The sequence below is a fragment of the Erpetoichthys calabaricus genome, chromosome 1 (assembly GCF_900747795.2).
Source record: "Erpetoichthys calabaricus chromosome 1, fErpCal1.3, whole genome shotgun sequence".
Classification (NCBI taxonomy): Eukaryota; Metazoa; Chordata; class Cladistia; order Polypteriformes; family Polypteridae; genus Erpetoichthys; species Erpetoichthys calabaricus.
The window spans coordinates 132862080-132881178 of record NC_041394.2 but is presented as its reverse complement, the minus strand read 5'-3'; the positions used below and the strand labels follow the sequence as shown (position 1 = coordinate 132881178).

The window sequence follows — 19099 nt, the reverse complement described above, 5'->3', positions numbered from 1 at the left end:
AGTATTGTTAATAGATATTCCCATTCAACTCTATCAAAGGATTTTTCTTTATATAAACCTAATAAGACTGATTGGAGTTCAGATTGTGTAGGTGAATATAATACAATAAACAAGCTCCGAAAACTAGACACTAAACATCAGTCTGGAGTAAAACTGGTTTAATCTTGAGATATTACTGACAGAAGCAGTTTTGCTTATTTTCTAAAAAGAACTTCCACCATTATTTAAAAATAAAATTGGTTTATATAATGAACTTTTTAGCAAATCTTTTTTTTCCTTGGGAATTGCCATTTGTTGTAATATTTTTGGTAGATTTTTTCATTATTTGCGAACATTTATTGAATATTTCCAATAAAGCAAATATTTCCAATATAGCAAATTAAGGACAACATTACAAAACATATATAACAGAACCACACCCTGACAGTACCCAACAAACAAACAACCCAAAAACACATCCCTCCTCATCTTTAGATGCAGGGGACTCCAAATCTAAGACATTGTCATTTGTGATAGTTCCATGGTATTTCCATCAAGGACGAATTTAGTAGCAAGACTGCATAAACTGAATTTTTGATAGAATTTTCCATCCATCCCTCCATTATCCAACCCACTATATCCTAACACAGGGTCACGGGGGTCTGCTGGAGCCAATCCCAGCCAACACAGGGCACAAGGCAGGAACAAACTCCGGGCAGGGCGCCAGCCCCCGACAATGATATAATTTTATTTAATCTAATTTCCAAAAACAATGCTGGTGATAATGATGCTATGTTAGAAACATTTTTTAAATCTACTGTATAGCCACCATGACCAGCAGCTTTCAATTTTAGAGAACCTGAGACATTTATCAAGCTCTTCTGCACACAGAGATTTTATTATAAAATCCTTGGATTGAATTTACACTGTGAGAAATGCTGTATGAGAACTTTTATTTTTATAGTGTTCCTTAAAAGTGTCAGTCCTTTGTGCTCCCTAATTTTATTCCTAGTTGCTTTGTTAACCTCTGTTATTAAATTTCTTACTTCCCGTTTGTGTATTTACAACAGCAAAATCAAATTGACTATTTTCCATCTTCATAATGATAGTTTATGACTCAAAGATAAATGTCTCTGCTTCCTCTGTAGGCAAAAGGTTACATTCTAATTGCAAAGCCAACTCTTTGCCTCAAAGTGCCTCATTTGGTGATCCAGCATATTCCCGATCAGTTCTTGAAATTTAAGGTTTCAGCTCTGATGTTTTCTTACTCTGCAATTTAGTTTTACATAAAATGTACAAGTAATCTAACCATTTAATACTGCCTTCAGTGTTTCTGCTGAATATTTCTGCAGAAATCTGTTGGTCCCTAAGAAAATATCAAGGTATGAGGATATGCATTTTGTATAGTCTAAACTACAGTGTTTCTCTGAAAGTAACATCTACTCCGAAAATAAGCCCTAGCATGATTTTCAGGCAGCACTGTAATATAAGCCTTACCGCAAAAATAAGACCTAGTCAAGATCGTCAACTGAAAAGTAAGGCACCTAAGGCCAGGTTTATATAATTATATAAAATTGTATGCTGTAACAGAAAAGAATAAAGTTATAAAAACAGCACGGAAATTCAAAGACCTGCATTCTGTAAGGCAGAATTGCTTATCTTTTCTTTGTACTTCCAAACACAGAGTATCCTTTTTATATATTGGGAACCTATAGTTAATCATATATAATGTGTGACTAAAAAATATTTAAAAGAGCTGACACATGCCTTTGCTGCCAAGAAATACAGAGAAGATGAAACAGGCGGACACTTTGCATTTCATAAAGCCCCCAGTTTTACTTGTGAGAAAACATACCTAGGGTTAACTTCAATAATATGCATATAGTGAGAGATTTTGCTATGACAAAAACATTCTTTTCTGAAAATAACCTTTAAAGAGTTACCATAACATTAGCATTTATTTAAGACCAAATATGCCAATGAAGAAACATACCATAGAAAATCTGAAATGAATTCCAATGATCTATGAAGACATAAAACTGGTTGACTGTTCATTTGGTGGCTTGGTGGAAGGCTTTCAACGGCTGTTTCCTTAAGAAAAAGAGGCCATATTTTTATGGAGTGAACAGTTTTCATGAAATGAAAGAAACTCTTTTTTTTCCTGGAGACAAACAGTAGTTTATTGATGATAAACATGTCATTTTTCTTTTGTTACATACTCCAATCTCCTACAGGATACTGATTAAAAAAATAACTATTCTCTTGAATTTGGATATAGATGTCTGTACAGGTCAGAGAAAAAATGACAATTTCAAAACCAAATTTGGACTATAGTATTTATTATGCTTAGATTTTTCAGAAACTAATTTTTCACCAGATGTTACATAATGCAGGACTAAACATATGTAGACCAGATAACTTTCAGATAATGACCAGAAAAAGAAAAGAAAAAAAAAAACACAGGAAAAATAAGTTCTTTTTGAAAATAAAAATGAAACGAAGGCCATCTGGCTATATAAAAATGGCGCATCATTTTGTATGATGTGTCTCTGAGTGATCTGCTTAACCAATCTGGAAGTTTAATTCTGCATCATCAATAAAGAAAAAAATAATCAAATTAAAAGTTTATAAATGTACTTACTTATCCATTCTACCATCTACTGGAAGTACATAGTTAAGTGTGTACAGTTTTCTATTTCTCTTTATCATACATTTTACAGCTTGTCATATACTTGTCAAATAATATATTTTTATTCTCATAATTTTAAATTCATTTAAGTTGAAAGATTGGATCTTATTAATAAAATAATGAAATGTGACTTATCACATAGTGACCTACTGTATCTAAAAACAAGAGTGCAATGCTTGCGCTAAATGGAAAGTAGTGTAGAACAAGTCATTCCCTGAGGACTTCTTCTGAAGTAGATTTAAAGCAAGGAAACCATCTCTTTAGTTTTTGACTGAAACTGTGCACAATTGAAATCGGTAGTTAATTTTAATGCCATCTTTTAATATACAAAGTAATTTGCAAAATAGCTCATGACAGGTTTATGTGATTAATTGTAAAATATATCTTAAATGACTGAATGATGAAGAAGCTTTGGCTGAGTGGCTCCTGGGAAGGGTCACAGAACAGCAGCTTTCTCTTGCCTCTGATGAGTGTATGCCATGATTTTTATCACCTTGGAACATTCAAACACTTTAAATGAGACTTAGCAAGGGGGAAAAATGTCCTTGGATTTTTATGAAAGATGTAAATGATTACAAAAAAAAGCTGACACAAACATGTGTTGCTTACATTACCAATAACCTCTGTACTGTTTTATTTACTCCTGTTTCATACACTGGGATGCTTTCTGTGGTAGGGGTTCATTATCCCATAAAATGTATCTGTTAATTTGACTTACCTTGAAACTAGGATACTACTGTTACTGGGTGAGGTTCATTACAGAGTTATTTCATTTTAGTTGCAGTATTGTTTCTTGATTTATATTCTTTTAATGTTTTAATTTTAACTATATTTATTCCAATGTGTTGCTAATCATCTCCTTCCAAACTTACAGCCCAAACCTTTGGCAACTTATACTCATGCTTCTATATATTATTGCTTATAAAAATCTATTATCTTGTCCAGTCAGTATATAAGTAAGAAATCAGCCTGCTATATTTCCACTTGACTACTACCATTTACAGTTAAGAATGTTATGTTGCATTTTAAGCTGAAAGTGGGAGCCTTCATTGTGCTATAGCAGTCTCATTGTGGCCTCCTTAATTTTACATTTATTCTCTAAAAAACATAAAAAGTGTTGCATTTTTTGACTTGAAAAATAACATAATTATTAAATCTCATCTCTCTAATGTGAAATGTGCAAAACACTAAAAGTACAGTCAGAAGTGTAGAAAGTATAATAATATACAAATAAAAATAATAATGAATAATAATAATAATGCTAATACCGTATAAAATGAGTCATATATGTGGTATATCTTGAAGCACAGTGAAATACACAATCCAATGTCACAGTTGGGACAATACTATTGTGATTCCCTGCGGATTTTCTTTCCAGACTGATCAGCTTTTGAACAGCACATGTGCGACTGAAACAAGTGTCACTATTGGATTCATTACTTTCGATTTCACTGTTGTTTCAGTCTCACTGCCTGAAGATACATTCACTTCATCAACACTGTCAAAGAGTGTGCAACACCTGGGATTCTGAAAACATTTCTTATGACACCCCATTATGAGGCTAGGACAAGGCATGTCTGCATCATTGCCTGTGTAACACTCAGGCCTGATACTTATGCAAGACACGCCTATGTCATTTCCGAGGCAATGCTTGGCACTTTTACAGCCTGAGTAATCCTCCGGTCTAACGGATATGTGAGACACATCTATAAAGATACCGAGTGATGCTCAGGACTAATGCTTTTAGCACTGTGAGTAATGCTAGGGACTAAGGAGGTTAATACATAACTCATTTTGTTAACTTATTTTTCAAACCACCTTATTCTAAAATAGGGTTAAATACGGCCAAAGCTTCTTCAGGCAGCAGAGTAAACAAAGCAGGAACAATCCTTAGAAGGTCCTCCAGCCTAATACAGGGCACATCGTTCACACAATACTCAAATATGCTCACACAATATTAAAGATGCCAATCAACCTTGTAGCACTGTCACATAGGGGGTTTTCATTTTTATATAGTATGTCCTGTTTGGTCAATGTTAAATGTTAGTAACAACTCTTTTAACTCAGATAGCTGGTTTGTAAATATGGGGTCTGTATCTTTAAACAGGTTTGCATGAATGTGGAAGGGCTTGTGGGATTTGTAGTTTGTAGTAGTTGGCACTGTACATATAAAACCAAAAGAGAAGGTATAGAAAATTGTATTCATAAAATTGGTAATCTCTTTGTATTAGATTTATTAAGCCAATAGTTAGATGTGCTGGAAAGCTGGAGAAAGATGGACCCCTCGCTTAGAGAGAGAATGTGAACTCTTTGGCTGTAAATTATTGTAGCAAACAAGAATAGTCTTTATTAAACAGATAAGATAGACAGAGCGGGGTTTGACAACCCCTAAATAAGAATTATTTGTGGAATCAATTAGAGGCAGCACTAGAGCAATGGAATACTAGGAGTCAGATGAGGATGTACTTGTGTGATAAGAACTATAATAAGAGTTGCTTTTAGTTGTTTGCTCATTATTCCATCTGAAATAAGTCTGTATATGCGGCATACAATAAAGCTTAATTTTGCTGTCTGTTCTGAAGTCTCTGAGTTGCCTTCATTGGGGCTGAGGACGCCCGTGCTGCTAATCTGCTTCAACAAAGGATGTGGTGAGACTTTTTGACTTTTCCATTTTCCACCAACTTCATCACCAGCAGCACCTGAAAATCCTTTATGAACTGGATGTTGATGGTGCAAGAGGATATTGCAAGACCATCAGGTACAGGGATGGTGGTGGGTACTTTTTCTCCCAATCCTGTCTACAGTTGCTCTTTATGAACAGGCGTGCCTCAGAAAGTCATTCAGTTTCTGGACTCTGGAGGTAGGACGGTGTTCATTATCCATCTTTCCTTCTGTTAACTCTTGTTTGCACTTCAGGATCCGCACTTATTGCTTACAAAAAGGTGTTTCCAGGACTGTAAATATCATTGGGGTTTTTGTTTGTGGAGTGTATTTGTATTTTTGTGATTGTCTTTAACTTTGCTGTGTTTGTAAATAGTTATTATAGTAAATATTTCATATACATATTTGTTGCTTAATATATTTAATCTGTATGAACATTTTTCTGGCGTGTGTTGTTAATATTCAGGTAGTGAGATGGAAACTACTGTAGGTCTTGAGGTGTTCCGGTGGTGAGGTGTTGGCCTCATTATATCTGTCCCTTGTTTTAAAAGTGTAGCAGCTCCATCACCACACAAAATCTGTTGGAAACCTCGGCACCCTCCCAGAAGTCGGGGTTCACTACAACCTAACCTGCATTTCTGTGCCACTATGTCTCCCACAGCTGATATTTAAATTAAAAAGATCAAAAACAGATTATACAGTAACTTCCTTTCAGGACCACATCTTTATGCCACAAGATAACAAAATATTAAATAGAAAAAAACATTCCAGTCAAATGAGATAAAAGAAAACCTTTCTTTTTTAAAATTTTCCTATTTTCCACAAGCACTCAATAGTGTTTTGTTTTTTTTTTTTGCCTTCTAAATACTAAAAAGCATTTCCAAGAAAAAGGACAAAAAATTAAAACCAAATCCTTTGTAACTGAGAAATTCATGGTGTTAAAATATTACCTACAAATATGCACACCAAGCACATCAAGCATCAACAAAGTACATATCTTTTGAGTATGATAGTGCCCTATCTTGATGTTGTTGTGTCTCTGTATTATATATTGAAAAAAGGATGCCGTTAGGAAAAATAGTTGTGAGCCACTGTTAACAATGTCTCCCAAGATGGACGTCCTTTATTACATCAAGCCCGGTGGAGCCTGTCACGTGCACTGCTCAGTACACAGTGACAAGATTTAATAATCTAACAAAGTAGTGGTCTTAAATAAGTTAGGTCCATTTGCATAACATAGTCAAGGAGAATTTCAAGAAAAAAAAAGTTTACACCAATCAACACACTGATAAATTGTATATTCTTTAAACAACCTGTATCTTAATATTATCTAAACTTCCCAAAATAGTTAAACAGATTAAAAGTCTTTGACAAATATTTCATCATTGAGTAGGGCTTCTTATATGTAAATTCTGATAGAAAACAGAATAAAAATTTAAAGTGTCATATGATCTCATCTCAATAGTGGTGTTCTGGTAAAGATGATAAAGAATGTCTTAGTTAAACAGGCAGCCATAGTTAGAAGATTTTTCATTTCAATGCCCTTTTACGTCTAGTCACACGAGAGCAAGCTTACAATTCTGGGGCCACCAGAAATAAGCACTATCAGGGAATTTTAAAAATTGGGTTTAAGATTATATAGATAGATAGATAGATAGATAGATAGATAGATAGATAGATAGATAGATAGATAGATAGATAGATAGATAGATAGATAGATAGAAATGGTGAAAGAAAGAAAGAAACCAAGTTATATTCTAATGAAACATTTAGCCCACCATTGAAGCAAATGTATGTTTATTTTTTTGAAACTTTTATTTATTCATTTCCTGTATTAGCATATTTTGTAAAAAAATATTTCATTATGTAAAGACTCAGCAAATACATTCACTAATCCAACCATTTTCAGTACCTTGTTTCTTAGTTCTTAGTTATGTGCACAGCTTGCAAGATATGAATAACATTTTATAGCTCTTAATGTATTATTTCTCCAATATGTTAACCTTTAAAGATATCTAGCACTCAGAATACCAGTATAAAAAGCACTGCTAATATAATAAATCAGTTACTTCCACCAGTTAAAAAAATATTTTGAGATGTAAAAACCTAAAAATAAAATCTTTATTACAAACAAAATATTATAGCTTAGCACACAGCTCGCACCTACAATATGCTTGGCAGTACAAGAAGGGAAAGTCTACCATCTAGTGTCGGTACAAAGAAAGTGAAAAAATTTTCAGACAGCAATAATAATAAAAAATTAATTAAAAATTAACTGTCAACAATACACATAATTTGATTGAGAGAAAGTGATATTAAGGCATGTTTCTGTACTGCTTATTATTGGATTATTGACCTAAACTTACCAAATGCTCTTCTACAAAAAGTTACACTGATCACAGTCCCTGCTCTAGTAGAAAATTATGTCAAATAAATGAAAATACATTTAAAGAGTACTTAAAGACTGAACATGACCTTGAGTCACATGTACAGAATTGCAGTATTACAAGTCTAGACTCCTTTTAATAAAGAAATCCTAAAAAAGCTTTAGTTTGTCAAATTAACAGATGAGTTAAAAATGATCATTTTAACAAGATCGAGAAAAACTCAATGTTTAGTATTCAAGAAAATCTATAACTTACTTCCATCCATTATCCAACCCACTATATCCTAACTACAGGGTCACGAGGGGTCTGCTGGAGCCAATCCCAGCCAACACAGGGCGCAAGGCAGGAAACAAACCCCAGGCAGAGCGCCAGCCGACCGCAGTGTAACTTACTTTTGAAATGTTAAACCTAAAGTCTTATTTGCATATAGAAGAAATGGTACTGGAGTGCTTCATTCACAAAATAAAACTGAAATCCTTAAATTCCATTTGTACTTGCATGCCATGAATGAGCCAGAAAAGTTTTGCATGGTCTATCTTTGCTGTGCCTTCAAAATGATGTCACATATTGAGTATAGCTACCACCATTCTGAACAATGTCTGCCATTTAAAATAACTACACATTTGTGGCTCTCTAATGTACAAAATCTGGAAAAAATCTCCATTCTCGCTGTGTAGACTTAAGGGTGAAATCTTGGATGGGAAAAGTTTTTTTCCACCAGTGCCACAGAAAAACAATTGTGAGAGTGGTTGCTCCAAGAAGATGCCATTTTGAGAAGCGCCACCAGCCTGTTCTGCCTTGTTCATCTTGTGAATTATTAGTAGCTGTACTATTATTTTGCAGTAGGCTCATGTCTTTCAAAGAAAGCATGAACAGTACTTCAAATGCACTCCGATGACCAGACTGCACAGCTCCATCCATATATCCACACCAAACATCAGCTGTCTCTGTCCCAGCAAAGTGAATGCTAAGAAAAGAGAAGGAAAAGAGAATTCTTTAAAATACACACTAACAATGTACAGCTGTATACAAATTACTTTGCATTTTAAAAAGCAGCCTGTGTGAATCATCCATAGATTTTATGTAATTACTTTTTCCTTTTTAGAGTCACTGGGAGCTAAGCGATATTCTAGCAGCAGTATACACAAGACAGGAACTATTCCTAGACAGGGAAGCAGACAAACATCCAGAATGGTTTACATCTAGTCAACTGTTTGACTGTGGTAGGAAAAATGGAGCAAGTCTGATAAAATCCATGTGAAGGTCAGAAGAACATGCAAAATCAACACAGAAGAAACCACTGACAGCTGAAAGGTTCTCACTTCAGGTATATATTAACTAAGGGCATTACCTATCATTAATTTGATCAATTGATCATAAAGAATGAGATTACATTTTGAATAATACTTATACCACCCCAACCAAGGACAATGAGGAGGGTAGTGCTCCAGTGAATGACTTTAATTTAAAGATATGTTCTTGAAGAACATTTAAAATCTTTTAAATCTTTATTAGTATTGATAATGCCAGTTTTATTTACCCCACTGAATTCCATCTACATACAGAACAAAGGGACTGAATCAGCTAAATCAGAGTTACCTAATCATTGATCTCTTACATCATAAATGACTGGCATACAATACAATTTTGAATAGTTTTGCTGTAGCCAAAAAAGACAAGGGTTTTTTTAGACAAGGGATGCATTTATTTGCATAGCTTCTTTGTCCATTTTTGCAAAACAGCCTGAACCACAGACTGTAGTCCACATCCAGTCTCACTAGAACAGGGGTCTCCAACTTTGGTCCTGGAGGGCTACTGTGGCTTCAGGTTTTCATACTAATCCTTTTCTTAATTAGTGACCAGTTTTTCCTGCTAATTAACTTCTTTTACTTTTGTTTTGACTTAGTAGTTTTTAAGATTTAGTCTTCCAAATTGCTTAATTATTTCCTTAAATGGCACCCAGATAGAAATAAAATGTGAAGATAGTGAGCCAACAGATGACCAGCTAAGTCAAAGGCTCAAACTCCAACGAATTTAACTCCAAACAGTTACTTAAATAGCCGACTCTTCCTGTTAATTAAACCCGTTATTAAATTTCATGGCTTGTTGGTGCTCTTATTCTGCAACAGCAGACATTTTCAAAGCTGTTGATTTTCTTTTTTTCTAAGAATATCGTCAAAATGTTTTCTGGACATGAACAGATCAACTTTACTGGGACCTTCACCTTTCATTATTTCCAGATATTGTATGATGGGCACAGGTTGTTGGTCATGTGTTGGCTTGTTGTGTCTCTCTCTATTGTTTTGCTACTAATTAAGGAAAAAATAAAATAATTAAGGTGTCTAAGTCTTAAACAGCAAGTCAATTAAAATAAAAGTAAAAGTTAATTAGCAGCAAAAGCTGGTCACTAATTATGAAAGGGTTTAGAATGTAAGCTTGCAGCCACACACACTCTAGGGTTGAAGTAGGAGACCCCTGCACTGGTACATCAAAGTTTTGAGAATAGTGTTCCTTGATTTTATTATGTGGCCTAACATGTTTGACTTTTTAGTTGCTTCTTGCAACTACATGCTACTTTTGTTGCATGTAGCAATTTCCATTTTAATTTTTAAGTGTTTGCCCAGTTTTGAAAAATGTCTTGATCTTTTTAGATAATTTTTCTTTTAATCTTTAGAATCTGCCATTTCTCACATGGCATTTGCAAATTCACTTTACCTGAATCTTTGTCCAGAATGTACACAACAAAGAGTAATTGTAAAAGCATTGATAGCCAAGGGACTCTACTGATGAACTCCGCATGAAGTGATTTCCTCTTATGTGAAATTGCGGTTTTCTGCTCAATATGCCAGCTTGTAATCCATTTTCTTAGGTGACTACTGATGCCAATGGCTTCAAAGTTTAGGATTAATATTTAATACAGAACTGTATCAAAAGTTTTACGGCATAGTGGATGGTTGCTGCAGACAGAAAATGGTGGCAAGTGACAACAGCAGGGGCCAGAAAGACCATGACAGAGAAAAAGATGCAGGCATGGGCATGAAGACATATACCATATGCATCAAGGTAAAATGAAGGGCACTACTGGGAGTAGTATGGGCTAAGCCTGTGCTGGATGCTCCACACAGGACATCCTGACTCCTAAAGTGCACTTGATCTCAAAAAGGAACAGGTGGTAAGCTTCCTTGAACACCTTTAAGGCTTATTGAAGGCTTAGTTGTACAAGGACACCAGAAGCCACAAGATGAAGCTTTAGCCTGGTTCCTTTTGTAAATGTAGACCTGTCCATATCAGAAACAATTCTGGCATCAGACCATAATTAAGCTGGGGAAGGTGCTCAAAAATAGTCTAACCTTAAAAGCATCCATGTAGGCAAAAAAAAACAAACAAAAAAATGACTTTTGACAGGAAGAGAAGCACGAGGTCTAATGACAGAAATATGGAAAGAGAGACTGAGGATGAGAAATAGAGATGGGCAGTGAGGAGGAGATACAGTACCACATTAAGAGGCCTGGAGGTGCATGACAGAGAAAGGAGTACCAGATAAGTATGTGAGGATTGTCCAGGATATGTATGAGGGAGTATTGGCGTAACAGGTAAGTTCCCGGTTAGAGTTGGTCTGCACCAGGGAACTTCTTTACGTTCTAACATCTGTGATCTGGTTGTGAATGTGTTGAGTCATGGGATAAAAGGCCAGTCACCCTGGTGCATGCTTTTGCTATGATGTGTTGTGTAGCACCAGAAAAGATGAAGTGGAAATGAAGGTGAAAGAGTGGAGAAATGCTATGAAAGATAGAGAGTTGAAGATAAACAGGAAGAAGACAGAATATGATGTTTAATGATGATCAGGATTCAGGGGCTAGTCTGCAAGGAGAGCTATGGAAAAGAGTGGATACATTTAAATATCTAGGACCAACGGTAGCCCAAGATGGAAAACTAGATGCAATGATAACACATTGAGTACAGTGTGGATGGAACAATTGAAAGAAGGTATAAAGAGTACTGTGTGATCGAAAAATTAAGGCAAAGGTTAAAAGTAAGGTTTTTAAGACAGTGAGCTGAATCCAGACTGGACAGAAGACAGAAGATGTGAAAGCAATAATAAATCTAATCTATTAAGGACACATCTCCCAACCGCTCATATGGAAGGTTATTTGGCATTAGAGAGAAAAGGGGAAAAAAGAAATCTGACCTCAGACTGATGTTTAATAGGAGAAGAAAGGAGAAATGTGGCATTGACAAAAAAAAATTCAGGGAGTGAGAAGTGAAAGATTGAGGGAGAGGAGACAGACCATTAGGGAACGAATTAAGTTAGAACAGTCTAAGTTAAGGTATTTACTGTAAATTATCTTGTTAGTGGTATGCATAGTTGATGAGAGAGCTTCTAATAATTCAAAGTGACTGGAACCAATTAATTTTATAACCAGATATATCCTCTTAGGAATTTCTTTTTTAATTTTTAATTCTCTGCTATAGTATTAGAGTACACACATCTTTCAGCCACACAATCACTACTCACACATGCAGTAAGATCACAGAACTAGAAAAAAGCACTACACAACCACTCAAATAATAAAGCTTACACAATTAGTTGGACAATGACTGAGTGACTGACTGACTACTTAGTGCATAGAAGGCACTGTGTTATGATTGTTAAAACAACAATGGCAACCAAAGGACAAGCCATTTAATTTGGAATTTTAAATCACATCCAGTCAGTAATATTACTGAAACCTGGACTATATTTTACAAAAAAACAAATTCCTAAATGTCCCTTAGAGGTTCTCTAGAGGTGTTGTGCTGGTCGCTTTCATTGCCTAAGGGCTAGATTTTTGATTTCAAAAGATCTTTCATAAGCTTTCAAGCTTTCTAGTTCACGTGTTTCTGAATATTTAAGCTTTCCAATCACAGGGCATCTAGTTGGAAAGATTTTAGAAAAGATGTGTCACAAGATTAAATGCAGTGCACTAATGTATTGCAAGTAAGGCATGGTGTGAGGAATTGTGCACGGTGACATGAATAAGTTACTGAATTGAGAAATTAGTCATCCGTAAAATGTTCAATAAATGAAAATATGTAAAGAATAATTTGGGACACTGAAATTGAGTCTAATATATGGGATAACTGATCACCTAGCCTTTATTAGTTGAATACTTCTTTTATATTCTAATTTTCGTACGTGGTTAGCAGTTCTTTTGCTATTGTAATACACAGGCATATTGTAATGCATATCAATTTCTCTCTGCTAAATTTTAAATAAACCTCTTTGTATTCGCAAGGGCATTCTTTAAAAATTGCAGCCTACTGAACTGGTTCAGTTGCTTTCACCACAGGCACTTCATGCCAATGGAAGAAATATAAAACTAAAATGGAATTGAAGAAAGGGTGCACTTGGATTTTAAATGTCATCTTATGCTTCTGAATAAGGACACAAGACATAAGGACACTATGATTCAAGACAGTGTCATAGTTGGGTCTTTACTGTTTGTCTAGTTCATCTATGAGTATGAGGAAATTTTCTATATCTGCTAATCTCTTTCCTTTTTCTATAAAATTTAATACCTAGGCTGCTAAAATATCATGTTTTTATTTTCATTTTAAACTAAGCAGTAGACTATTTATAAATGTATGAATGCATTCATAATCACAGGAGTTCTCAGTCTGCCACTGTAACAAGGAAACAGGACATAAAGGATAGTGGAGTCTACAACTGGAAGTCTCACTGGTGGGTCTGTTTTTCCCAGTGAAGTAATAACTTTGAAATAATTTTCCTAATGTAACATTTACTGGTGGGTCTCTACTAGACAAATACGTTTGTCTGTCTTTGTTAAATTTCTAAGGGGGGTCTCAACAAGAGTAGCATAGTTTGTGAACTGCTATGCATGTAAGACACTACAAATCTTCCCAATTACCTATTAAATAAAGACATGACAGAGTTTCCCAACCTTTTCTCAGCCTCCAAATTTGTTCCTTTTCATACAGACATTCTGTACGTGTAGGCTGAATGGTGGCACAGTGCCACACAGCCCCAGAGGCCTGAGTTTGAACCCCAGCCCAGTCACTTTCTGCATCTGATTTTTTCCAGGAAATCCAGTGTTTTTCCAATATCTCAAAGATACGTATGGCAGGTTAACTGGTGGCTGCAAACTGGCCAAGTATGATTGTAGTTGCGTTTTTGGGAGTGCATTCATCAATGCATGGGTGCCTCATCCAGATGCTGTCACTACCTTGTAACCAATTGAGTCAGCATAAGCTCCATGTAAAAGCAAAAAGTGCTTGACTCATGGCAATTTTGCTGTTATGAACGTGCACATAAACCTCAAAAATATCTCTTTTAAACTAAATGTCAATTATTTTCATCTTGCAACTTACATTTTTTAATTACAAACAAAGCAAATTACTTTTGACATGGATGAATGCACAGCAGGTATCATTAATACTGAGGGGTATTACAGTACAGTACATATTCAGCCACCATTTGCAAACATTTTGCACTTGTGTCATTGATTGAAATCACAAAAAGCTCTGTCACAGTTACATCAGAGGCTGGCTGTTTAGCTCAGTGGAAGAACATAGTGCTTGTAATCACCAGTGTTCTAAGTACACCTCACAGCTGTGCCATTTCATGGGGTATTGCTGTTAGGAGGAGAAAGCGACAATCTGAATTATCACTCAGGACAGACGGTGTGTGTGTGTGTGTGTCTCTATGCTAGTAGTGGGTTTTCGTGCCATTATTATGTCTTTTTCAACTCTGTGAGATAGTGTATAATTATCAAAAATAAAAGATTGTATAAGCATATGTTTGACATGCTATTCACTTTACTTTAAATTAGTTTACTATTTGTGTTTTTTGACTTATAGTACAATAATTTTTCATCACTGTTATGTCAAAATGATCTGTAAAATTAGTGATTAAAGAAATACACATTTTTGTCGATTTCACCATTAACAAACATTTTCAGTACAAGTCCCGACTTACAGTACATACCGAATTGGGTCATGAATATCCACAGGAACAGAACTTATTCATATGCTGAAGCCTGCCTGTATATATACAGGGCCCCTAAACTGCGGAATGGTCTGCCTGCTACTATAAGAGATGCCCCTTCAGTCTCAGCTTTTAAATCCTGGCTGAAGACTCACTACTTCAGTTTAGCATATCCTGACTAGAGCTGCTGATTAACTGTACATACTGCATCTCTGTTGTTAGTCATTAGCACTAAAACATAAGTAACATGATAGTTATAATTGGATACTAACCCTCATCTATTCTGTTTCTCTTCTCGGTACTCAAATGTGGCACTTGGTGCCATGACCCACCTGCCAAGTTGTTTTGCCTGCCTAAGGTAAAGTCATCCCTGATGGAGGATCGCAGGAATCGTGGGAAAGTGGGGTCCTTTCATTGGATTGGCTGGCCCAGCGCTGTTTCAGCCGTGGAATGGCCGAATGGGGGAGGCAGTTTGATGGATGAGGTCTCCAGGACTCTAAACAAATCCAAATCTTATTATGTGATATCATCTACTGTTAAATTCTGCTCCGTACTTATAACATTTTTATTTTTATACTGTATTGAGGATTTGTTCTGTTCTGTGTATTGTATTGTATTGTATTGTATTGACCCCCTTCTTTTGACACCCACTGCACGCCCAACCTACCTGGAAAGGGGTCTTTCTTTGAACTGCCTTTCCCAAAGTTTCTTCCAGTTTTTCCCTACAAGGTTTATTTTTTGGGAGTTTTTTCTTGTCTTCTTAGAGAGTCAAGGCTGGGGGGCTGTCAAGAGGCTGGGCCTGTTAAAGCCCATTGCGGCACTTCTTGTGTGATTTTGGGCTATACAAAAATAAATTTTATTGTATTGTATTGTATATGTGGAAGGCATTATATTAAAGTAACCAGATGGAAGGGATAAAAAAAGAATCACAGACCTATTGATTAGATAGAATGGTGGCTCATTTGCTGAGAATTACAGAAAGCCCTCATGTTTCATCTTCCACTTCCCAACTCTGCCTCTCTCTGTCTCTCCCTCCAACAATCACTTCAACCCCTTCTCTCTCTCATTTTCTCCCACCACTTGATCATTTATTCCTTCTCCCCTCTTAACGCCACACTCATTGGGGCACCAGGAAAAGAAGACAGCCAAAGGAGTTACACTGTGTCTTCACTCTAGAATTTGTTCTCATAGCCTAGCTGTCTCTCTTCATCAATCCTACTAGCCAACTGGTGGGCTATTCTTTGTAACATAAGCTGAGCTTCAAATATATGTTACTAACCCACCCTGCTATTACCTATCAGCCGTGGAAACTTCAACCCAAGTTTTTCTTTGTCCCCCTTTGTCAATCTACTTCTAATGTACTTTCTCAATAGTGAGGTCATGGTGCTCCTTGGTGATGTCCTCCCGTCAGCACTAGTTTGACATATCACATTTCTTCTAGTGAGGGTTTATCTCCATTTCCTATGAATTTGCATAACCCTGAAATTGGCTTATATGATACCATCTTGTCTGCAGTTCATCTGATCACATAATATCCATCCATTTACAGAATTCAGTACATTACCTTACACACTGGAGTATTTAACCTTTCACAGAACAAAAAGAGAAAGATTTATGTAAACACTTGGAATCTTCTAGCAGTGTAAAAGAAGAGATTTATTATTGATTACTCCTCAAATTTTTTTAAAACAAATACAGTATTACCATCGTTAAGAAAAGAGCAAAGAAGACATACTTCTACCAGTCATCAGCTTTGAAAACTGTAATATACTGAAAAGCTATACAGCACAACATCCCACCCTCTAAAGCACTATAGTGTGAATATTATGAACTACTTAAATTGAATATTAATAAAACCTTTCATGACGATAGCGGAATCCTGGGTAGTAAGATGTAAGCATTTTAGGTGCCATCACACTAACAGGACATCCTCCATTGAATGCTTCCTGGCTCCAGTCCTAAATAAAAGATGCAAAAAGAATAATCATGTTGGATAAGTCCTCCTTTTCTGTAGGTGGGTTGCATATACATAACAAATAAGTAAAATGTTTTTGCAATGGTAAAACATTAAATTCTATGCAAAAGTGGTATTAAATAAAGTCTGACAGATACTGTGTGCAAAAGGGAAAGAACGAAAAAAGCAATTATAATATTTTTTGCCCTTTACTGCAGTAAATCCCTTCATATTATACATTTAAATAAAAAAAATATAGTATTCAGTATATCATAAAACTATGTCTCCTTTCCAGTACAAAATATCCCTGTACACTTTTATCAGCTTTTAAATTGAAGACAGTACTCTAGACCAGTGAAAGAGGGGCTGAGGCAGATCTTGCATTCACAAGCTTGTTCCCATGTGAATGTGTTTTCTGGCGCATGTATTGCTCTGATTTTCCAGAAAAATTGATTTTACAATATTTTAGAAAAATGCCTGTATTCTCCATGTTATGAGCAAACAAATGGCAAGTGAAATGTACAACATGAATAATGTGAGTTTTTTTTATGGACATTTTTATGTTGTTTGCTGTTGTCCAGTATTACTCTCCGTAGACACTCTTTCTACCAGAAAGTTTGTTATCTCCATTCCCTTGGCCATCATTACAAAGCACACAGGGTAAGTAATATTTAAAATATATGTCATTTTGGGTGGAGTATTCGTTTAAGCTACCTAGTGTAAGACTAGAACAGGCATTCCGGACTGGAAGGAGAATGGTTTCATACCCAGACAGGAGGCCAGAGCAGAAGGACTTTGTGTCCGACCAGGATCAAATAATGGATGCACCTGCGGGAATTGGGAGCAGCTCCATCCTCCATACACTATATGGCAGTGGTCCTTACATGAGAACCCAGTAGGGACACTTGATGGGGTGCTTGGGATATGGAGTCTGGAAATGCAGTCCTGTAGGGGTCCCTGTGTATTGACAAAGGGCACTGTCTGGGGTGGACCTCCCTACTTTTTGTGGCTCAGAAGTGCTTTCCAGAAGACATGGCTGGCACAAAACGGAGCCTGCTACCTTACATTAATGAGCCAGAGTCAGGTGGAGGTGGATGAAGCTTGCTGGAGGAGTGGAGGAGGCAGAGAAGATGAGAAAGAGAAGAAGACAGTATAGTTGGGCTTATTACTGTAACTGTGATTGTGGTGTGGACAACTCTTTCTTTACAAAAGTTTATCACAATAAATTCCTCTTGTTTGTGCCAAACTCATGTCTGAGCCTTTGTGTCAAATGTTTGGGGAGTTGCAGCACACCATAGGGACCACACTAGACAAATATCACATATAAAACTAAGCAAAAAAACTCCAAAATGGAATAAATGGAAACCACACAGAAATAGGAGGCACAATCAAGAACAAAAAAATCTTCAGAATTGTTCAGTGAAGAGTGCCATGAAGGTGGTATAAATCTATAAGATTCAATCAAGGAAAAGTTGACAACCTCAGTTTCTGCCAATTGCCTCTTTTAACCTCCTTGGCTTAACCCCAAGGGTCTCTTGGACTCAGAATTTTATCTAAATACTTTTAACTCCCGAATGTCTCTCGGGATTTAGCTGTTATAATCTAGTGTAGAACATTAAGCCCAAATAACACTCAGGACAGTATTCTGGTGTGATCCAATGCATAAAATAACATTATGCTGCAAAAAATAGATGGATATTTCTCTGTGTTTGCCATTCTAAGTTAACTCATCAAGACTCCAACCAAAACACAATAGTGTGTAAATGACAAGCTGTAAAACCAGTTTTACAACAAACTAAAACTGAACTATCAGTTGAATGAAGTGACAGTGATGACAACGTGAATTGGTCATCAGACATTCACCGATAGTGAAACTAATGCATACGGCAATGTACGACTAAACTGCAGTGACATGCTAGGTTAATTTGGTTGCCTTAAGGTTCACTGTACTGCAAGTACGTGCATAGAAAAAGGGCAAAATGATTGAGATCATGTAGAAGAACAAGAAAGATGTTAGCCCCTAAGCATTGTTCACAATGCACTGTGATAGCCTAGAATAACACAATGGGCATGTTGATTGGCAGATCAGGCACTGATATATCTACAGTCTCATGTGCAAGCAACAGAAAAAGGAAAAGTGTGCAAACATATCACACAAAGGACGTATACTAAATTTGCATCAATACAGCAGTGAACACTAGACATACCGCTCTCGCTGTGTTTATGTTGACATTTTAGTATTTAAATGTTTCTGTTATGTATAATAACATTTTTTTCTGGAAAAAAAATCAACATTTTTTACTTATTTCCCCTGGGATAAACATAATGCTTAAGTAGGTTAAACATCTGCAACTGCTTATATCACAAGTAGTATTAAAATCAAGCACTGGAGGACTTATGCTACAGGCTCACAAAGCCAAAAACCCCTATGCACATGCAAGAAA

General features: G+C 36.0%; 1 protein-coding gene across 4 annotated transcripts in view; it reads right to left on the bottom strand.

Annotated features, from left to right (window-relative positions):
* Positions 1-7121: 7121 nt before the first annotated feature.
* si:ch211-127i16.2 (probable flavin-containing monoamine oxidase A) overlaps positions 7122-19099 on the bottom strand; it is a 98908-nt gene continuing 86930 nt past the window's right edge. For 3 of the 4 annotated variants that reach the window (XM_051934826.1, XM_051934832.1, XM_051934837.1), the window contains 3 exons: positions 16559-16659; positions 7721-8683; positions 7122-7685 (listed from right to left, as the gene is read on the bottom strand). In XM_051934826.1, the coding sequence (XP_051790786.1) occupies positions 8350-8683; positions 16559-16659 (435 nt within the window). In that variant the 3' untranslated portion in view covers positions 7122-7685; positions 7721-8349. Of the gene's footprint in view, positions 7686-7720; positions 8684-16558; positions 16660-19099 lie in introns of those variants that run through there. The other variant, XM_051934840.1, reaches the window with a different exon arrangement.